General features: G+C 42.3%; 1 protein-coding gene across 5 annotated transcripts in view; it reads right to left on the reverse strand.

Moving 5' to 3' along the window:
* Positions 1–436: 436 nt before the first annotated feature.
* The window catches only part of alpk2 (alpha-kinase 2), a 58,209-nt gene continuing 40,382 nt past the window's right edge, over positions 437–18,263 (reverse strand). For 2 of the 5 annotated variants that reach the window (XM_067984021.1, XM_067984013.1), the window contains 6 exons: positions 18,001–18,063; positions 13,408–13,679; positions 11,803–11,891; positions 10,741–10,958; positions 8,785–8,833; positions 437–2,821 (listed from right to left, as the gene is read on the reverse strand). In XM_067984021.1, the coding sequence (XP_067840122.1) occupies positions 2,560–2,821; positions 8,785–8,833; positions 10,741–10,958; positions 11,803–11,891; positions 13,408–13,679; positions 18,001–18,063 (953 nt within the window). In that variant the 3' untranslated portion in view covers positions 437–2,559. Of the gene's footprint in view, positions 2,822–8,784; positions 8,834–10,740; positions 10,959–11,802; positions 11,892–13,407; positions 13,680–18,000; positions 18,064–18,263 lie in introns of those variants that run through there. The other 3 variants (XM_067984027.1, XM_067984035.1, XM_067984042.1) reach the window with 3 other exon arrangements.

The following is an 18,263-nucleotide window of genomic DNA, read 5'->3' on the forward strand; positions in this document are numbered from 1 at the left end:
AAAACCTATTAAAATGGAGACCCACAGCCTCCTTAAAAGATTTTAGTGACTGACCCATCTCCTGAGAGCGGGTTGGTCACCCACCCCCTCGAACTGCCTCTGTTAAAACCGGAAGTGGGAGGGTTGGAGGTGAGTTGGGGTCAGGTTTTACATTCTTACAATTTTTACCTTCCCACCCGCCCCTAACCCACCCGTCCTTGGGAGTTAAAATTACCCCCATGAAGTCAGGACGCTGCAGACTTGTAGGGCTAAATGACTTTTTGTTGCTCTGGAATTTATGATGTTTTCAAAAAGCTCTTCCGACAAAGTTATTGGGCAACAAATCCCCTGTGAAATTCCATGTAAATGAAAATCAGTGAACAAACAGAAAACAGCTCTCAGTGTGGAGGTTGTATGTACTCTGTACCATTGATGAGCAAAGACATTACATCACGTGTACTGATTAGGATATCATTTATTACATTTTCTTTTGATTAGGATTCTGAAAACAACCCAGAAGTAGTTTTAACAAATTTCATTTACTTCATCAATACTTTGATAAAAATATTCAGTCCACTGTTCAACACAGTAATTAACACACATTTTCAACATCCTTCCATTCATACCTATTAAAAATCACTAATATGTAGAAAAACACCTATTAAACCCTTTTTGATGCTAATTTTTCATTTTTTTTAAAGTAGCAATCTTTCAAGCCACACTGGATATTGGACACTCCCAGTAGAACTAGGTTATCCAATGCACAAAACAAAATTAAATTACCTGCTCGCTACTGACTGTGATAACAACAGAGATTGCACTATGTGGCAAGGCTATGCATGAAAGCAGAATTTATAACCAGCATTTAATCCGGTTACAGAGAATCCATTTTGATATTAATATTCAGAAACCTACCCCGACAGTTGCTTTGAAAATCTCGAGCGTAAATGGTAAGTAAATGAGAAATTTCCAAACTACTTTTTCCTGCGCCTTTTGTAAAAAAAAAATACAGCACGCTGTACTAGTGCTATTCATTTCAGTTAAAACTGGTTGATTTCCTGTGGCATTGCTCGGGTAAAAAGATTACATTTATATCTCTCACTTTCTACGTAACTGCATCTCTGCTCATCTCCAACTCCCAGCAGAGCTTTGGGCAAGTTGGACTTTATGGAGGGTGAAGAATGGGAGGTCAGCAAGGAAAGCATTAGAGTAGTCGAGTTTTGGGTGACGTTGGAATGTATAATGGTTTCAATGGCAGAGAGGCTGAGGTATGGGCAGAGGTGGGCAATGTTGTGAAGGTGGAAGTAAGCAGCATTGGTGATAGAAAAAATGTGAGATTTAAAGCTCATCTAAGGAACAACAGGATGCCAAAGTTGTGTATGGTCTGGTTCAGCCTGGGGAGGGGGATGAAGTTAATGGCAAGGGGATGGAATTTGTGAAGGGGACTGAAAACGATGGCTTCAATCTTCCTGGTGTAGAGGGAGTTATGGCACATTAAAGACTGGATGTTGGACAGTCGAGAAAAGTGGTGGAAAGAACTGGATCTGATTAGCTTCCATGAAAACTGACCCCATCCCAGTTGACTAACACACAGCATCATACTATCCCTCTATCTTGGACTTTAACATGAGATTCTCCAAAGAAAATGAAAATAAACTCAACAAAATGAAAATAATGGCCCTACTATATACCACATATACATAACATTGAGTTAAGATGTTATCATAAGCTGAGTTACTTTTCACCATATATGCTGCTACAGGACTCCACTATTTAATGGACAAAAAACCTTACATTCATTTAAAACTGAGTCACTGGTAGAGTTGGTTTGGCCAATTTTTTAGATTAAGAAATCTAAGTGAAGGGACAAGTTGGATACTGCAGGATACCAAAAAGGCTAAAAAGAGAAGATAGATCAATAAGTAATAATTAATGTTTTTTAAAAAAAAAGTAGGAGGAAGGGAAGACTGAGGGAAGGAAGGAATTCCAGCATTTTGAGGGGATGGTACAATGAATCCTTGTTCCAATGCAGGGGGATGTTGGGTGGAGGAGGAGTGTGTAGTATGAGTTGAAGGAGCAAGAAAATAAATTTCAGTGCAGCAATGACCATAGTAGAATCAATAACTGCAAAACAGGTAGCAATGAAGTGAGAGAGGTTGGAGACGAGAGGTGAGAGAATAATTGCTTATCGGACACCATGCAGGTAATAGGGAACTTCTTCATGCTTGTATTCAGATTACAGTATTTTGATGAAGTACAATCTCTACCACTGAAGCTATTATACTTTAGAACTATAGGGGGTACATTCACTGATCTCGTGCCCCCAGAGGGGAACTAAGCTTGAAGTTAGCTTGGGTCCTAGATATAGCTACAACAGTATAGTGCAGTTTCTTTAACCTGTGCTGCCTTCATGTTTAGCTCCCTACTGGATCTGTGCGATTGATGAATTTACCCTTGTATTTTTTCACTTGCATTGTTAAGTTTGACAAAAAGCTTCATAATTGACAACGTGATACAACATAACCAACATGAATAAGATACAAGGGCTCATATGGCAGCAGAAATGAATGTTTCAAAAGCTTATAGATGTTTCTCTCCAGATATGCTCTTTGCCTGAGAAGTAAAGCTCCTTTTTGTGCTCCGTGGACTCTGTGGCATTTTTTTTGTCGAGCGTGGGGTTGGCTGTGACACTTGGGTCTTCATTGGTGGATTCCTCTTGGGCTTGTGTTGAGAGACTTTCAGAGATTTCAAACCCATCATTTTACAGTACATATTACATTGATGGAGAGCTTTGAAGTGATCAATAAAGGAAATAGAACAGTTCCCTTTAAATCCTTTGTATCTGGAAGAGAATAAACAGGAGATTAGATACACAACTGACCTGCCTTGCCTAAGGCCCCCTAACTTATGCAGCCACAAACAGGTCTACTTGTCGGTGGCGTAGGTTCAGTTTACTCACCTTATACCTGAACTACAGCAACAGATAATTCTTCAACAATAACTTACCCTTTGACATGTTCCATGTATTTGTTTTTCTTTGGAAAATCTAATTGTGTAACTTCATCAATGGCTCAGCTGGTAAATGCACCATCCTCTGTAGAACTGAACCGTGCAGATCAGGAAGGTCTAGACTTTATTCGATTGGGTCAGAAGTAAGCTTTGTCTTTCAAAAAACTTGTGTGCCACTTTAAGAAGCTATTGCTTGAGATTTTGTTCATGTAGTACCATACATCTGCCACTAAATAGCACTGTTGCACTTTGTCACTTTGTGACTTGGTCAGTCAAACGGCCTTCCTTTAAACTGGCCCAACAAAGCCTCTCTGCGTAATTTTCTATTTTCTCAGTATAAGGTAGATTGACCATTTTCTGTCAGTGGCCCCCCAAAAAGACAAAAGTGCAAAATCCTGACCCTCACAAGTTCAGAATAGCATTGATGGATTTTTCACTTTGCATTATCTGCGAGAATGGTCCCTTCAGTTCCTTTGATTATTTCTGGCCGCTCCTCTCCAAAAAAGAGAACTAAAAAATTTTAAAAATCAGAATTCTTATGACCATAAATAATGAGTGTAATATTCCCTCTTTTTCTTCCCAAGTCTAAGAAAGTATGCGACCTGTCCTCTGGCTGATGCTGTAATTCAGATTACAGGGAAATGCATGTTCCACAAAATAGCTTACCCTCTGGGAAAGTGTTTGTCACACTCTGTTTTTCCTTGGTCTGACAATCCCCCATAAATGTGGCAGAGATTGGAAAGGAACCCTACAATGTGTGACATGCGTCATGGGAACAATAATCTCTCCCTTGCCTGACAGAAACCGGATTGGGGGAGGGCAGTTAAAATGGAGCAAGGGACTTAGCTACTTGCTTCATGCCCTGATTGAGCCAACTGTAATTTTAAATTGCAGGCAGAAAGGACACCCGCTGGAAGCCGGCAGGGTCCTTTTTAAATATGCAGATCAGGTATTGGGGCCGGACTGCAATTTTTACTTGAGGCCTTGAGCAGGGAAGCAGTGGTGCACTCCCGTCAGGACAAAGATGTTGGGAGTTGCATCGAGGGCCAGAAGAAGTCCAGTAAGGTAAGTTTTAAAAATTTATTTCAACTTTCATTGTGGGTTCCTCCTTCCTGAATCAATGTTAAGTTGAACTTTCACCAATCTGAACCTGTGTCTCCTTGTTATAAAGTCTATGGGAAGCATCTGTTCACAACGTTCCTTCCATTTGTCTCTCCTTTTTTTTAAAGAAGTGGATATGGCAATATATAGGGCTATAAATTGGGCCATGCAGCGCCCATTTTGTAGGCACTACGCAGCCCCCTAAGGACCCAAAATAACGTCCGGAATGCGCGCGCATGCTTCTAGCGTAACGTGCACCGGACGCCATCTTGGTAAAGACGTTTGCACACGCACAGATAACGAACGCCAGCAGCGTGTAAAGTAAGGAAAATATGCGTTAGATCAGTGTGCAACGCTGATTTAAAGAGATAGATATGATTTTGGAACTCAACGCTCCAGTCCACGCACAGCTGAACATGACGTGGATGGTCTGGAGAACCACTCATTAGCGCTATTTAAAGGAATCATGCAGGTGTCGCAGGTTAGTTGCTGGATTATTGATTCTGGTTGCTGATGCATTTGTATGTGTTTGTTGAAGCTTCCTATATTTGGAGAAAGTTGCAGTTGTATATAAGAGAATGGTCTGGCAGGTCCTGTATTACTGTTGGTGGCATTAATGTGTGCGGAACAAGATTTCAGGCAACCATGGGTGGTCTGCTAGGGCTCCTGCTGGGCATTGAACATGACTGGAAGCATGCAGAGGGGCCACGCAGAGCAGGTCAAGCTGTGAGGAGAGGGAGGAGGAGGTGCAGGGCACTGAGTAGGAGCCCATATCCAATGAGGGCCTTCAGGGACCATTTCTCTGAACTCGACCTGAGCGAAAAGCAGTGCACCTGACGGCTGCAGTTCACAAAAGAGGTCGTGACGGAGATATGTCAACTTCTGCAGCCACAACTGCAACCTCAGAGCAGGGCAAGGACAGCATTGCCTGTGGCTATGAAGGTAACGGTGGCACTGAACTTTTACAGCTCTGGATCCTTTAGGCCACTGCTGGCGATATGTGCAACATCTCGCAGTTTGCAGTGCACTGCTGCATAAGGGTGGTCACTAAGGCATGTACAAGCTGCACAACAGATTCATAACATTCCCACTTGACAGAGAGAAGCAGAATGTGTGAGCACGAGGGTTTGCTCGCATTGTAGGCTTCCCCATGGTGCAAGCTGCCATTGACTGCACACATATTGCCATGCACCTCAGCCAACTTCATGAACAGAAAGGGATTCCGCTCCCTCAATGTGCGACCACATGCAGTGCATCATGCAGGTTAATTCCCATTACCCTGGCAGCAGTCTTAAAGCCTTCATTATGCGGCTGTCTAACATCCCATCTATCTTTCAATCGGCGCAGTAAGTCAAAGGCTGGCTACTGGGCAACAAGGGCTATCCCCTCATGAGGTGGCTCATGACTCTGCTCAGGAACGCATGCACACTTGCAGAGCAGGCCTACAATGAGAGCCATGCGGCCATACGATACATCATCGAGCACACCATAGGCATCCTAAAGCAACGTGTCCACTGCCTGGACCATTCTGGAGGAGCCCTACGGTACTCTGCTGAGTGGCTGTCAAGATTCGTTGTTATATGCTGCATGCTGCACAACCTCGCCCTTATGAGAGGACAGCTCTTGCCACTGCCTATCCGGCAAGACCCTGAGCCAGAGGCTGAGGAGGAGGAGGAGGAGACAGAGGAGGAGGAGGAAGTGGAGGAAGAGGCAAAGAGACAACAATGTGCACAGGCCCTGTCTGCCAGGGCTCTGTGTGCTCACCTTATTAATGAGCGATATCAGTAACCTCAACGACACCTCCCAAGTCACCAACAGTCCTACACTCCCCACCTTTCCTCTTCCATGTGGCCATCCAATCGTCCTCCCTATGATTACACATTACTTCCTCCCGCAGCTCATCACATAAACAAAAACCACCACCAACTGCGACGTCAAATACAAATTTATAAACCAACACATGAAATCATGTATACAACATTACACTATTCACCCTTGTGCAGTCCCTTAGTGCCTGTTGTTCGTGTGCCTTTGCCTTTCCTAGTGCTCCTACGAGGTGCATCCTCTGTTGCTGGACCATGGGTGGTGGTAGGCTGCTGACCTTCAATTGAGGAGTGTGCAGATGGCCTTGGAGGACGGCCTCGAGCAGCTCTGGGCTGGGTGGGCCAGGCTTCAGACTGCACCATCTCGGCATGTGCTGCACAGTCTGGCCAGGCTGGCTGACAGGCAATAGCAAGGGCATTGGCGGAATGGTGGGGGTGGGAGCAGGAATGCTGCCATCCTGAGAGAGGATAGCAGGTTTATCTGTCATGGCGCCACTGCCACTTGCACAGGGCAGCGCTCAGCAATCCTGGTGATCAACTGGAGAACGGATTGCTGGAGTGCTAAGACATTCCGGAAGCCCTGTTCCACAGTGCTAGCCAGAGCCATGATAGCAGAAGTCTGAGCTTCCAAAGCAGCAGTCTGAGCTCCAAATGAAGCACGCAGACCTGTTTGTGCTGCAATGGAAGCTGAGACATCGGTCATCTGACGCTGTATCATGGTGGGTTCCACAGGTATGCTGATGGAAGTGACCACCTATTCCATGTGGGAAAGGATGGGCTCCAAGCTTTGCGCAAAGCCCTGAGCCAAGTTGGAGCTGGATTCCTCCATGCCCCTTGACATTGTCGAATAGCTGCCAGTGTGTGTGATCTGAGAGTTGTGGGTATGTGGATTCCAAGATTGGTACTATGTGAGGGTAAGATGCAGCGTCCAACGTGCTGTGTTGTGTATGGATGGAAAGCATTTGTTGGTGAGTGGGCTTTGGGGGGTGTGTCGTGTTTGGAGCAGTGGTGCAGTTGGTTGGATATGCCACTTGACACTTGCATTCATTCACCTTGACCACTCGTGTCAAATCATTAAACTTATTCCTGCACTGCATCCACGTGGGTGGTGCAATGCTCCTGGCATTCACTTCCAGCGCCACTTCCTCCAACTGCCTCCGCAGCTGTTCTCTGGAGGGTCTTCTGCCTCCCTGCAGATACAGGATGGTCCTCAATGCGCCCACCTCATCACCAAGGCCTCCAGTGCCTCATCAGAGAACCTCGGTGCACGCTCTCTTGCAGGTTCAGCCATTCCACTTGTCTTCCTCCACCGATTGCATTGACAGTGCACCTCCCCTTTAAGAGGTGCAGGCTGCCTTTAAGTAGTACAAGCCACGCTACATATCAGGCCCCATGCTGGTGCGTGAAGCCACTCAACAGCACAGGTAGCGCTGGCTGCACGTAGAAATCACGGAGATGAGCCGGCAGCACGAATCTCACGTGCTGCCTGCATATCAACGCCTGGGCGCTGGTTAATCGTGCCCGGATTCGGGGGTTATCGAATTTAACCCCCACTCTACCTTGTACTATTCATCTCTTTGGTATTTATGTTATTTTTATTCTTGTGGAGACCTGGTGTGTCAATTGTCTGTGCTTTCCTTCTGTGCCACTCTGGTACCACAGGTCACAGAAGTAAGCTATGTGCATCCCAAAGCAGCTTCAATGGTTTTAATGGGAGTTGGCATTTTGTACCTGCCTTGGGGCCGACCTGTAACTGTCTGGACCTTGGGGGGGAGAAAAACACTACTGGCAGTGCACTGTTGCATATTGTGGGCGCCAGTCATAACTTCTCATACCTGTGGCTCTTTTCACACCAGAAAAAATAATTGCCTTAACTTCTCCTCGTTGAAATAAGTTTTGTTATTTTACCAATGATATGCAAATTGTGTGGTTTGACATCATGAACCATTTGTAGCTCCTTCACCTTTAGATGTTGCATGTTTTGTGCAATATTTAGAGCTACAGTTACATAGTTCCTTGAAAGATTAATGTGTTCAGATGCACGATTGCCATCTTTGTCAACTGTAAATCTACAATTCCTTCATTAAATAAAAACTGTGTGGTTAAAAATAAAGTTTTACCAGTTGTACAATACCCAGATTTAGGTGGAGTGCATATTTTCTAAATAAATTCAAAATTATTTATTTTCTTTCCTCAAGATGTGAACAACTCTGGCAATCCACATTTATCATTCATCACTAATTGCAATTGATTGTTTTTACAACTGACTGGTTTGTTAGACCACTTCTGAGGGTATTAAGAGTCAACCATGTGGTATGGGACTGGAGTCACAAATAGGCCAGACCAGGTAGTAATGGCGGGTTCCCTTTGCTGAAGGATATAATTGAACCAGTTGGATTTTTACAACAATCCTGGAGTTTTCATGGTCATTTTTTCCGGTATCAGATTTATTGAATTCAATTTCATAACTTGCCATGGTAGGGTTTGAACTCACAACATCTGGGTTGTTAGTTCAGTAGCAGCATACATGCATCTGATCCACCAGTGTGTTTGTGTATCTGTAAGTATCATGACAATCTTACACGTGCTGTAAACGGATGAAAGTGAGGGAATTCCTGAATCAATAAGTACAAAAAAAAACTTAAACATGAGAAATAATCAAAATTAAAACTTTCATTATGTTAATAATATTCACGTTGGGGTTTCAACCCAAGCTAGCAGTTATAACATAGTGGCTGCTTGTTTTACTATTTCAGGTTGAAGCCTTCACCCCAAGTCATAGACAGTAATATTACTACCAATACCATGTCATCAGCCTAGCAACAGAGAATGAGCTACCTTAATAATGCAGCTCATTGTTTTCTTCACTTACCCTTTGCTACAAGTTGCTATTCCAACATCAGTTAATTTCATTCCTACACCTACAGAAAAACAATTGGAAAGAGCATGTCTTTTACAAATTCTGTAAAATATGCAGAAAAAGTCATTAAATAAGTGGAGATAAAAAGAAAATCTGTGAATGCTGGACATCTAAAATGATGGAAATGCACAGCAAGTTAGTCAGAAACAGAAAGGGAGGTTAATGCTGCAGGTGAGATCCTTCATTAGAACTCTGATGAAGGGTCCTAACTGAAATATTAACTTCACTTTCTCTTTCAGGTACTGACTGACCCCTTATGCTTTTCCAATTTTATTTTAGTAAATAGGCAGCCAAGAAGTAACTATGTGAAGTATAAAATGTAGTGCACACTGTATAGTATAGTATAGTATTATTACTATAGTACATGTGTCACTGTCACAGATTGAGAGACTAGATTTAACGTCTGTGGCTTCCTAACTGACCTATAACTTGATTGTCTTTTAGAGTAATTCTGACACATTGGACCATAATTTGCTGCAGCAGGTCATCTAATGGTGTTTTCCTTTAGTGAGACTTGCCCTTGCATGTTCAGGTTTCTAAATTTTTTGCGTGGTAAGTTGCTGAAAGTGCGAGCTGATAATGTCACAGCAAGGGAAACAGGGCATCTGGGACCTGAGTGAACAGGGCAAGCAACTGTGTATCTCCTTAACCAATTGGATTGATGGATTGTGAAATAACCAGCGCAAGGACTGAGAAGGAAGTGTAAATTAGAGTGGGTGAATTCAATGTCAAATCAGGTACAGAAAGAAGAATAAAGAGAAAGAAAGAAAGATTGGATTAAGAGAGAGAAAAAAAAACAGAAAGGAAAAGTAAAAATAAAAATTTAAATGTCAAATTTTACATTTTTAAAATCTCCAACATCAATTAAAACCTGAAGGAATGAGACTCCACACGTGTAGTAGTTAATTTTCAGTGCCAGAGAGGTTGATTGGCAGTAATTAACCACTTATTATGTCGTTAAATGGATATTTACACTTGAAATGACATGACTTAACTTTCTGTGACAAGTTTAGTTCGTCTCTATCATGCAAATACAGCAACTTCACGCCATTCCATGAATTTCAATGGTGAGGCAGACAGCGAGATGCCCTTTTCGCGGAATTAATGGCGGATCGGCACATCTCGGACAGCAACATCTGGATATCCACGTTTAACCGCGCATCTGCCCCTTGCCTGAAGTTGCTGTACCATTTGCGCATAAATAACGGCAAGTGCCTTTAGCCTCACTGTTATTTTGACAGCAAATTCTGGCCCATCATAAAGCTTGGGTCCATCCTCAATTTAATAGAAATGACTACAGATGCACGAGAGCATGAGCAAGTTTTTATGGAAACATTGTGATTAGCTGGCCCCAACAATGTAGAAGTACATGTGTATCCTGGGAGTTTAGTTAGGGCGCAGTTATACGACAAATACTGGTTTGAGACTGGTACCTGTTTAAAGTGATACCAAGCTGTCAGGCCTGATTTACACTGTTTACTCCATATCCCTCTTTGGCCAGGAAGACAGAGCTCTATATGTATAATCAAGGCTCTGCTCAGCTGGGTCCAAACGCTGATTAAATTTTAATGGTGACAAGGAGCTGAAAATTCTCATCAGACAAAATGTACAGTACAACTCGCATGATTGAAGCAATGACACATGCTTTGGGATAAGATGGCATATATGCCAGAGATGAGGTTTTTTTTTAACGCAGCAAGTTGTTATGATCTGGAATGCATTCCTTCTGTGCTGTAAGGTTCTATGATATTTATAATAGTCCTTTAATTTCTGGTCTGATATTGGATCATTTGGTATACTTAAACTGTATCACCAGATCAGACACTGGCCAACCTATTCATCTCTAGAATACATATATAGTATGCATCTTCTCTTTTAAGTGGTTGCAAAGCAATCTTTTATCTTTACCTTGCATATCTGTAACAAGGAGGTTTCCTTCTGTCCACTGATACACCCAGTGCTGGAATGTACAGCATTTCTGCCCAACTTCAGATTCTCTTCTCCCAACATTCAGCTCCCTGCCATCCTTCACCGAATACTTAACAAACTCCCCTATTAGTTCCTCTTCTACTGTTGCGTAAGGGATGGTGTTTGCTGGGCGATGAATTAGATATATGGGAATGACTCTGGAAAAGAAACATGATTGTGTAACACCTGGGGATATAGGATATGTACCTCCTGCCTGCTGGGTAACAAAAAAACATTTGTTATATAGTTATAATAACTAAAGCACGTGAACTATAAATTCAGAAATCAGCATGATTATTAAAGGAATTGCTCTGCAATGTGTAACTGAGCCATATAGGCGAGAAGGTCTCGGGTTCAGTCCCAGTCTGTGCTGAGTTAGCTGATCTCAACCAGGATGGCAGTATGTGCACTACAATTGGTCTCAGTGACCCTGAAATTGGAATGTGTTCCATCCTCCAGAACAGAACTACCTCACATTGATGAGCACACAATTAATCAAAAATTTTTTTTAAAATTACAGTAAGTAGCTAGACACCATGGGGGTGATTTTAAACCCCAACAATGGGTGGGTTGGGGGTGGCTGGGAGTTGAAAGTAGGTTTTTTTTTGGGTCGCAACCGCAAAATTTTCGGACTTTGCATTCCCAGTGGGAAGCCTGTACTTTTATGCGCTGATGTTAAACCCAGAAATAAAGCCGGGTTGTGGTCGCGACCCAAAAAACAACTATTTTCAACTGCCACCCGCCCCCAACCCACCCGCTCTTGGGGTTTAAAATCACCCCCCATGAAATAATCACTGATAACTACAAATCATGGCAAAACTCTCCTATTAGAGAGTTCTGCTTATACAGATGCACTCTTATAGCAGAGATTATGATATGGTAATTCTAATTACAATGCTCACTTCAATTTTCAGAATGTACAGTAATGTCAATAAGAACCTGGCTTTATAGCACAGACAAGGGGAGCTAAGGCCAGGACAAGCAAAACACACATTTACTCACTCAGGTGCTTCCCCAAAGCCTTCTAATAATGTCCCCTCCGCTGAAAACATATTGCCATATTGCCGAGCAGCATTCTGTACATGGCATTCCTAAAAAGGAACAACACTGTTTTACTCTACTGTATTAGAAACAGACATTTGTAATACATTTACTATAGTTATAGTCACCATCCCCATCAGTAATATTTTATCAATTGAAAATAAAGCAACATCTTCACACATAAGAATATGTATAGAAGTTACAACATGGAAAAAGGCCATTCGGCCTCTCCTGTCATGTCGACATTTACCCTCCATGTGAGAAAATAGTTCTAATCACATTAACCCACCCTGTTCCCATCAACCCCTTTTTCCTTCATCCACCTGTCTAATCGAATCTTGAATGTTGACATAGTTTCTGCCTCAACCACTAACCCTGGATATGAATTCCACAGCCTCACATCTCTGTGTGAAGAAGTTTCTCTTGCACTCTGTTCTAAATGTCTTAAATTTCAGCTGTGTACCCTCTTTAAAGCCTCAATATTCTTCCTGTATTGTGAAGTCAATACTGTACACAGTGCTCTAACTGAGGTCTTATGAAGGTTTTAAAAAGGCTTATCATTCATTGCCTCTTAGCTTTTATATTCTATAACACTTGAAGTCAATGGAGCATAAAATTGGGCTGGGTGTAAAACGGACGTCAATCCCATATCCACCGGGTGCGTTAGGTTCAAACGGGGGCTTCTGTATGTATGTATCTGTGTGGAGGGCTGTATGTCGGGTGGGAGAAGGGTGGAGCAAGAGCACCACCTGCCCACCCGCCTAATGGTAACGATCTGAGGCCTGACCAATTTTCAATTAGGAGCAGCTTGATGAGTGGAATGGGTGGTAAATTTGGTTCAGATAGGTTACAGGGGGAGGGGGAATCCATCTCAAGGGAGGGCTGCGGAGGCTCGTGCATCACAGGGGTTGATTTTTGTAGGGTCAGGAGGAGCACAAATGTAAATAAGCTATTCAACTTTTTTGGAGCATCGAACAGAGTTCACTTTAAGGCCTGCTGGTTAGGCCGATCAACGGAAAGAACTAATGGGTACAGCGAGCAGGGTGCATGCTCCGCCCATTGGTACTTCAAAATTGCATCGGGGTCCTACTGACATCATTCCCTGATTTTCACGGGCAACGAGGCTCCTGCCTGTTTCCGGCAGATGCCTGGGCCGCCATCTCAAGGCCCCAAACAAAATGGTGGTGACTCAGTTATCAGTGACAATGGGGCAGTAAGTACAGTACTGCTATTTCATTGCACAACCATCCCATTCCCACCTGGTGGAGGGGATGGAAATCAGCTCCTATGTGTTTGTGAAAGAAGAGAAACTGTGTGAGAGACAGATTGAGAGAGAATATCCGAGATAAATTCTGTGAGAGAAAAAATGTGAGTGCTTGAGGCTTCAGACACAAAAACATTGCATAAATATAATGTACTGTACAATTAATATTTTTCTAGCTTGACATTGAGTTCATAATTGATCATTTTTAATTGCAGGCTAAAAAAGTTTATTGAAGTACATTTGCATGATTCATACAGAGTATTTCAAGGAGCTGCCTCCTTCTGTCAGTCTGTATATTTTACCTGTACTGCCAATATATAGTTCCGCTGTATGACCTCATTGTTTGTTTTGGTCCCATACGCGATGGAATTGTGAATTTTTAAGACACAAATGTGTCCAGGATCAAACAGAGGTACAAGGCCATAAATAACTTTAGTCCGAAATGCTTTTCGGTGCAATCCTTCACCAAAATGTAATTCTTCTGTTGCAATACTGCCACACATCTTGTCATCAAAATTACACTCATTTATGAGCTCCTTTTCAACTATGGGTTGTAACAACTCAATTTCCTCCCCTAAAAAAGAGTGAGAAAATTATGTTATTGTAATCTGAGGTATTGACTATGACACTGTAAGCTGTTTGTCTAACATGAGGTGAACAAAAATAAATCATGAGTGGTTCTGCCATTGAGGATTTCACTCTTATTGTACTACAGGCCTGGGGTATGCGATGATACCCGTAGACGCTCCAGCATCTTCTCAAGTTTAATGTTATACAAGAGGGACTTGTTAGTTTTTTCTGTACTAAACCCTGCATTTTTTTAAATCATCATGGTGAGGATGTAAAGCTTGGCATGACAGCAGCTGGAAGGTCAGGTCAGGTATGGGACCACATGCTCATATATCAAAGGTTTGGTGCCTGCAATGAACTTGATGCAGTTAGGCAAGTAGAGTTTCAGCAGCAATTACTTGCCGAACTGCATCATTCAATGAGGCATGTTGTGTCAAGTTGAAGACAAGACGATGGTGGTAATACACTCATATTTTACAGTAAGTTATGTTGCTCAACATGCCACTCATGAGAAGCACTTGGTACCAGCGGGCTACCTATTAAGGATTTAAACTCATGCTTGTCGGTTGCCTAATGATCTAATGGCTCTCATCTTTGGGAGAAAGGGAGGTAAGTGGGGTTTCTCTGAGACTGATGGTGATAGAAGATCAGAACCCTCCATGCTAGACTCAGGAGTCCAATACCTGAATCAGGAAGACATGCATCACTCTGGCATTGTTATTTGATCAGCCTTCCTGGCTCATTGATGGAACTTGGGAGCTGGAATTCTCTCTGCACAGCTCCAGATAACTTTCTAAACCTAATGGTTTTAGCTGATTAAACTCTAGCAGTACTTCTGCATATACTTGGATGTCACTAAGACTTGGCTCTTGCCAACTGCTGCCTAAGCTCCCTGGATTTGGAGTGAGTAGGGATATCCTTATGGACAAAGAATGTACTCTCAACAGCAGGCAAACAAAAACTTTAGGATAAATTCACTGATCCACTTGAAGGGAACTTGAGTTGGAGAATCGGCAATACGGTATTGTAGTCCTATATCTGACCCAGGCTCCCTTTAATTGCAGGATTGGTGAATTTAGCCTTCCATCTGTCTGGATTTCTCAGTGGCTTGATTTGAAAATGTGTATTAGACACTTGGCTGACCAAAAAGACAGGAAACAATTTCCTATCAATGTGCTTAAAATGTAACATTATGAAACCAATGATGATATTTTCTTTTTCCACACCAGCTATCTTTATGGCTTGTCTGATTGAGATTGCCAATCTAGTGTTAATTAGTTCAAAATTACAGGCAGTTTTTTAATGGCAGACTGATGTCTAATCCCTAAGATCATAAGAAAGTCTAGAGTGAGAAAAGGCCATTTGGCTTTTTAAGCTGCTCCATCTAGAGTCCCTGTAGGATTATTCCCTCCCACACCTATTGTTGATCTCCTACTTTAAGAAACATCAATTTCATTCTCCTACCTCTCCTAGGAGAATATGAAGTGTTTCACTGATATCTCTATAACTCTCAATGTACCTATTCGACAGATACCAATCCAGCTCCTTTGTGAAGGTATTCATTCACCCTGAATCAACTATCTTCTCTGGGAGTCTGTTTCCTTTTCAGCTAAAAGCCTTACAACTGGCAAAGAGCGAGCCATCAGTCTGGGCTGGATTCAAACTTGGGTTGCGGGAGTATAGCGTATACTCATCCAATGTTCTATCTCAAATGGGCTCATTTCTCTTCCTCTTTTCCCAATTTAAGATTCATTTCACTTCATTATTTTAATTTTAGTAAGTGTGGTAAAAATGCAAAGAATTTTGAATATGAGATTAAACTCACAAACTACAACAAATTCCATTTACCACTACAGAATAATAAACTATGTGAAGCGTGTAAGTCAGCAACATGTGATTTCATGAACATTAATGTTGGAATTTATTGTTCTTGGGATACCAAGAACTGAATTAAATTTGTCCAGTGGCAGTTACAGTTTCAAGTCATCCAGGAACTGTATCTTTATACAGGACTCTCACCATATGTGCAACTGGGCAATGTGGAATGTCCCTGTTTTCTTTTGGACTCTCAGAACTACTGGTGGGCCAGCTTTTCTGTATAATTGTAAAGTGTGCTCAAGGCATGATGGCCATGGATCTTATGTTGTGCAATATTGGTACCAGCAAAAACACCATTATTTCCTATCGTACTAAGCGCCTTGGGACGTTTTACTACGTTAAAGGCGATATATAAATGCAAATTGTTGTTGTATTGTAATCAAAGTAATGAAAGTAAATATTCCTTGTAAAAGTAATATAGGGCTAGAAGTTACTAGATTTGATGGAGGGGTATGAGCGATAAATTGGGATATGATATTTCCTAGAATTGGGACTAACTGGATTGACCGCAATGGTTTTTTCCATTCCAGTACATTCCTATTTGTATACGAGTGCCACACAATAGCATGACATTCCTTTGTCATCTGTTTTAATGGAGACTTCAATCCATTTAGAATGAATACATGCATCAAGGATTTGTACCCTAATGTACCCTACATAGTAATTTGTAAGCTGTAGTCCTTGTAATATTAAATGTTTTTTACTATGATCTCTTTAGTGAAAATTCTCAATCAGGGATATTTCAGCAATTATTACAATCATAGCACACTCTCAGTTTAGGCTTGCTTCATAGTGCAGCATATTAGAGTTTATTAGGCAACACCTCCACTTCCCCCTCCCCCTCCTCTGAATCTACCACTGAGAGGTAATCCCAGTCTCTCATCAGATGTTAACAATTTGGATTCCATATTTTCTGATTCATCAGCTTAACATTTGCTTCTCTCAATCAAGCAGCTGTTGCCTTGGGTTTAAATTCCAGCTCAGACTGATGAGATGGAGGCCCACCCTCTCTCTGCCAACAGTATGTCAAATGAGTACATACAGTCCCAAACTAGTTCCTACTGGATGTGGGTCAACAAGTACAAAACTGTCTACAATTTAGCACTAACTTACACTAAATTACAGATATATAGCAAGAGAGGCTTAAATTCAAAATAATTCATTATATTGACATCCTGAGACGTGATTAGACACCATGGCCTCGATTTTAACTCCCCCACCCGGTAGAAACCAGGTTGGGAGGCAGTTAAAATGAGGAAAGCAGCTTGCTCCCTCTGATCCTACTGCCTTCCCGTCATGTCCCGATGTTAACCTGCTTTTTTGAGCAGGTGAGCAGGAAGCGCGAAGGAAGGCGGCGGGGTCCTGTTTTAAATATGCAGATTGGATCTTGATGAAGTCATTGGGACTCGATCTCGGTGTTAGTTGGAGGCCTGAGCAGGAGAGTAGTGATGTCTTCCCTGTCAGGCCAGACCTGCCGGGGAGCCGGATGGTGAGTCAGAAGCGGCCCAGCAGGTAAATTATTACCTTTTTTCTTAGGTTTCTTTGTGGGCCAGGAGGGGCAGGAGTGCTTTTGCGTGCTCCACAAAGAAGCCTCGGCCTCCCTTGTCCTGGCCCCTCCGAACACATCCAGAGCCCCTCTTGCCACTTAACTGACTGCCCGGACCGTTCCCACGGCCTCCTGCCACCGAATTCACACACTCACCTGCCGGCTAGGTAGTAGATCTGGCCGGGATTGGGGGGGGGCACTGAAAAAATTTATGGTAATGAGGCCGAGGTATTAAGATTGGCCAGGCCTCCACATCCCCAGACTCCGGGCTTCACCGCCCAATTTGGATCTTGCGTGCACTGTACCCCCCACCCCACCCCCCTCTTTTAAAATCGGGGCATATATAAATGTAAGTTCTTTATTTCTAAATTGACAATCTCTCTCAGAGAAGCCATAAGCCTGGTGCAGGAAATGAAAGAAATCACACTGGTAGAGCAAGAGATGGTCTTTAGAGGTTGGAGTTAAGATAAAATATTAGGGCAGAGTACAGTGAGTTTTACTGTTTGTTTGGGCTATACCAAACCTCCATGCACATTGTGTGATGTTGCTATAAGGTGCTCCAAGAGTGGAACACTATACCTTTATTTACCACTGACATACTCTACCTTAATGAGCACAAAAATCCAGCAAAAAGCACAACATCTTTTTAAGTGCCAGATTAAAATACTGTGCTTCTACTACCAGTATTCTGCCAAGTCAAAGTTTATGTGCATATATGTGTATTAAAATTAGTCCATGCTGTTTTCCTTAAAAAATAATTAAAAGCACAGAAGCACTCCACGGCACTCAACCATTTTGATGTGGGTGGACTGTAGCAAATACTACTCTGTACTCTCATTCATCTGCGGTACGACGGTGTATTACAGGCATCACATTACACACAGTGGAGACAATAGCTCACCTGCCACTGACCCAGGGATAGTATGAAGGTCATTAGGATTGGCTGGCTCGATGATGCTCTGCCCTAGTTATTTAAAAGAAATTATTTAAAATCAGTGAATTCAGGTGGAATGAATGTATGCAATAATGTATCTTTTTCAAATCATACACCACCATTCTTTTAAACTCACTTGTCCAAAATTCTGTAAAATGTCAAAACAGTGCTTTGAATTGTAATATTTTATATTAAACAAATAAATATTCTAATATTTAAAGTTTATACGT

This window comes from Heptranchias perlo, chromosome 1 (assembly GCF_035084215.1).
Source record: "Heptranchias perlo isolate sHepPer1 chromosome 1, sHepPer1.hap1, whole genome shotgun sequence".
Classification (NCBI taxonomy): Eukaryota; Metazoa; Chordata; class Chondrichthyes; order Hexanchiformes; family Hexanchidae; genus Heptranchias; species Heptranchias perlo.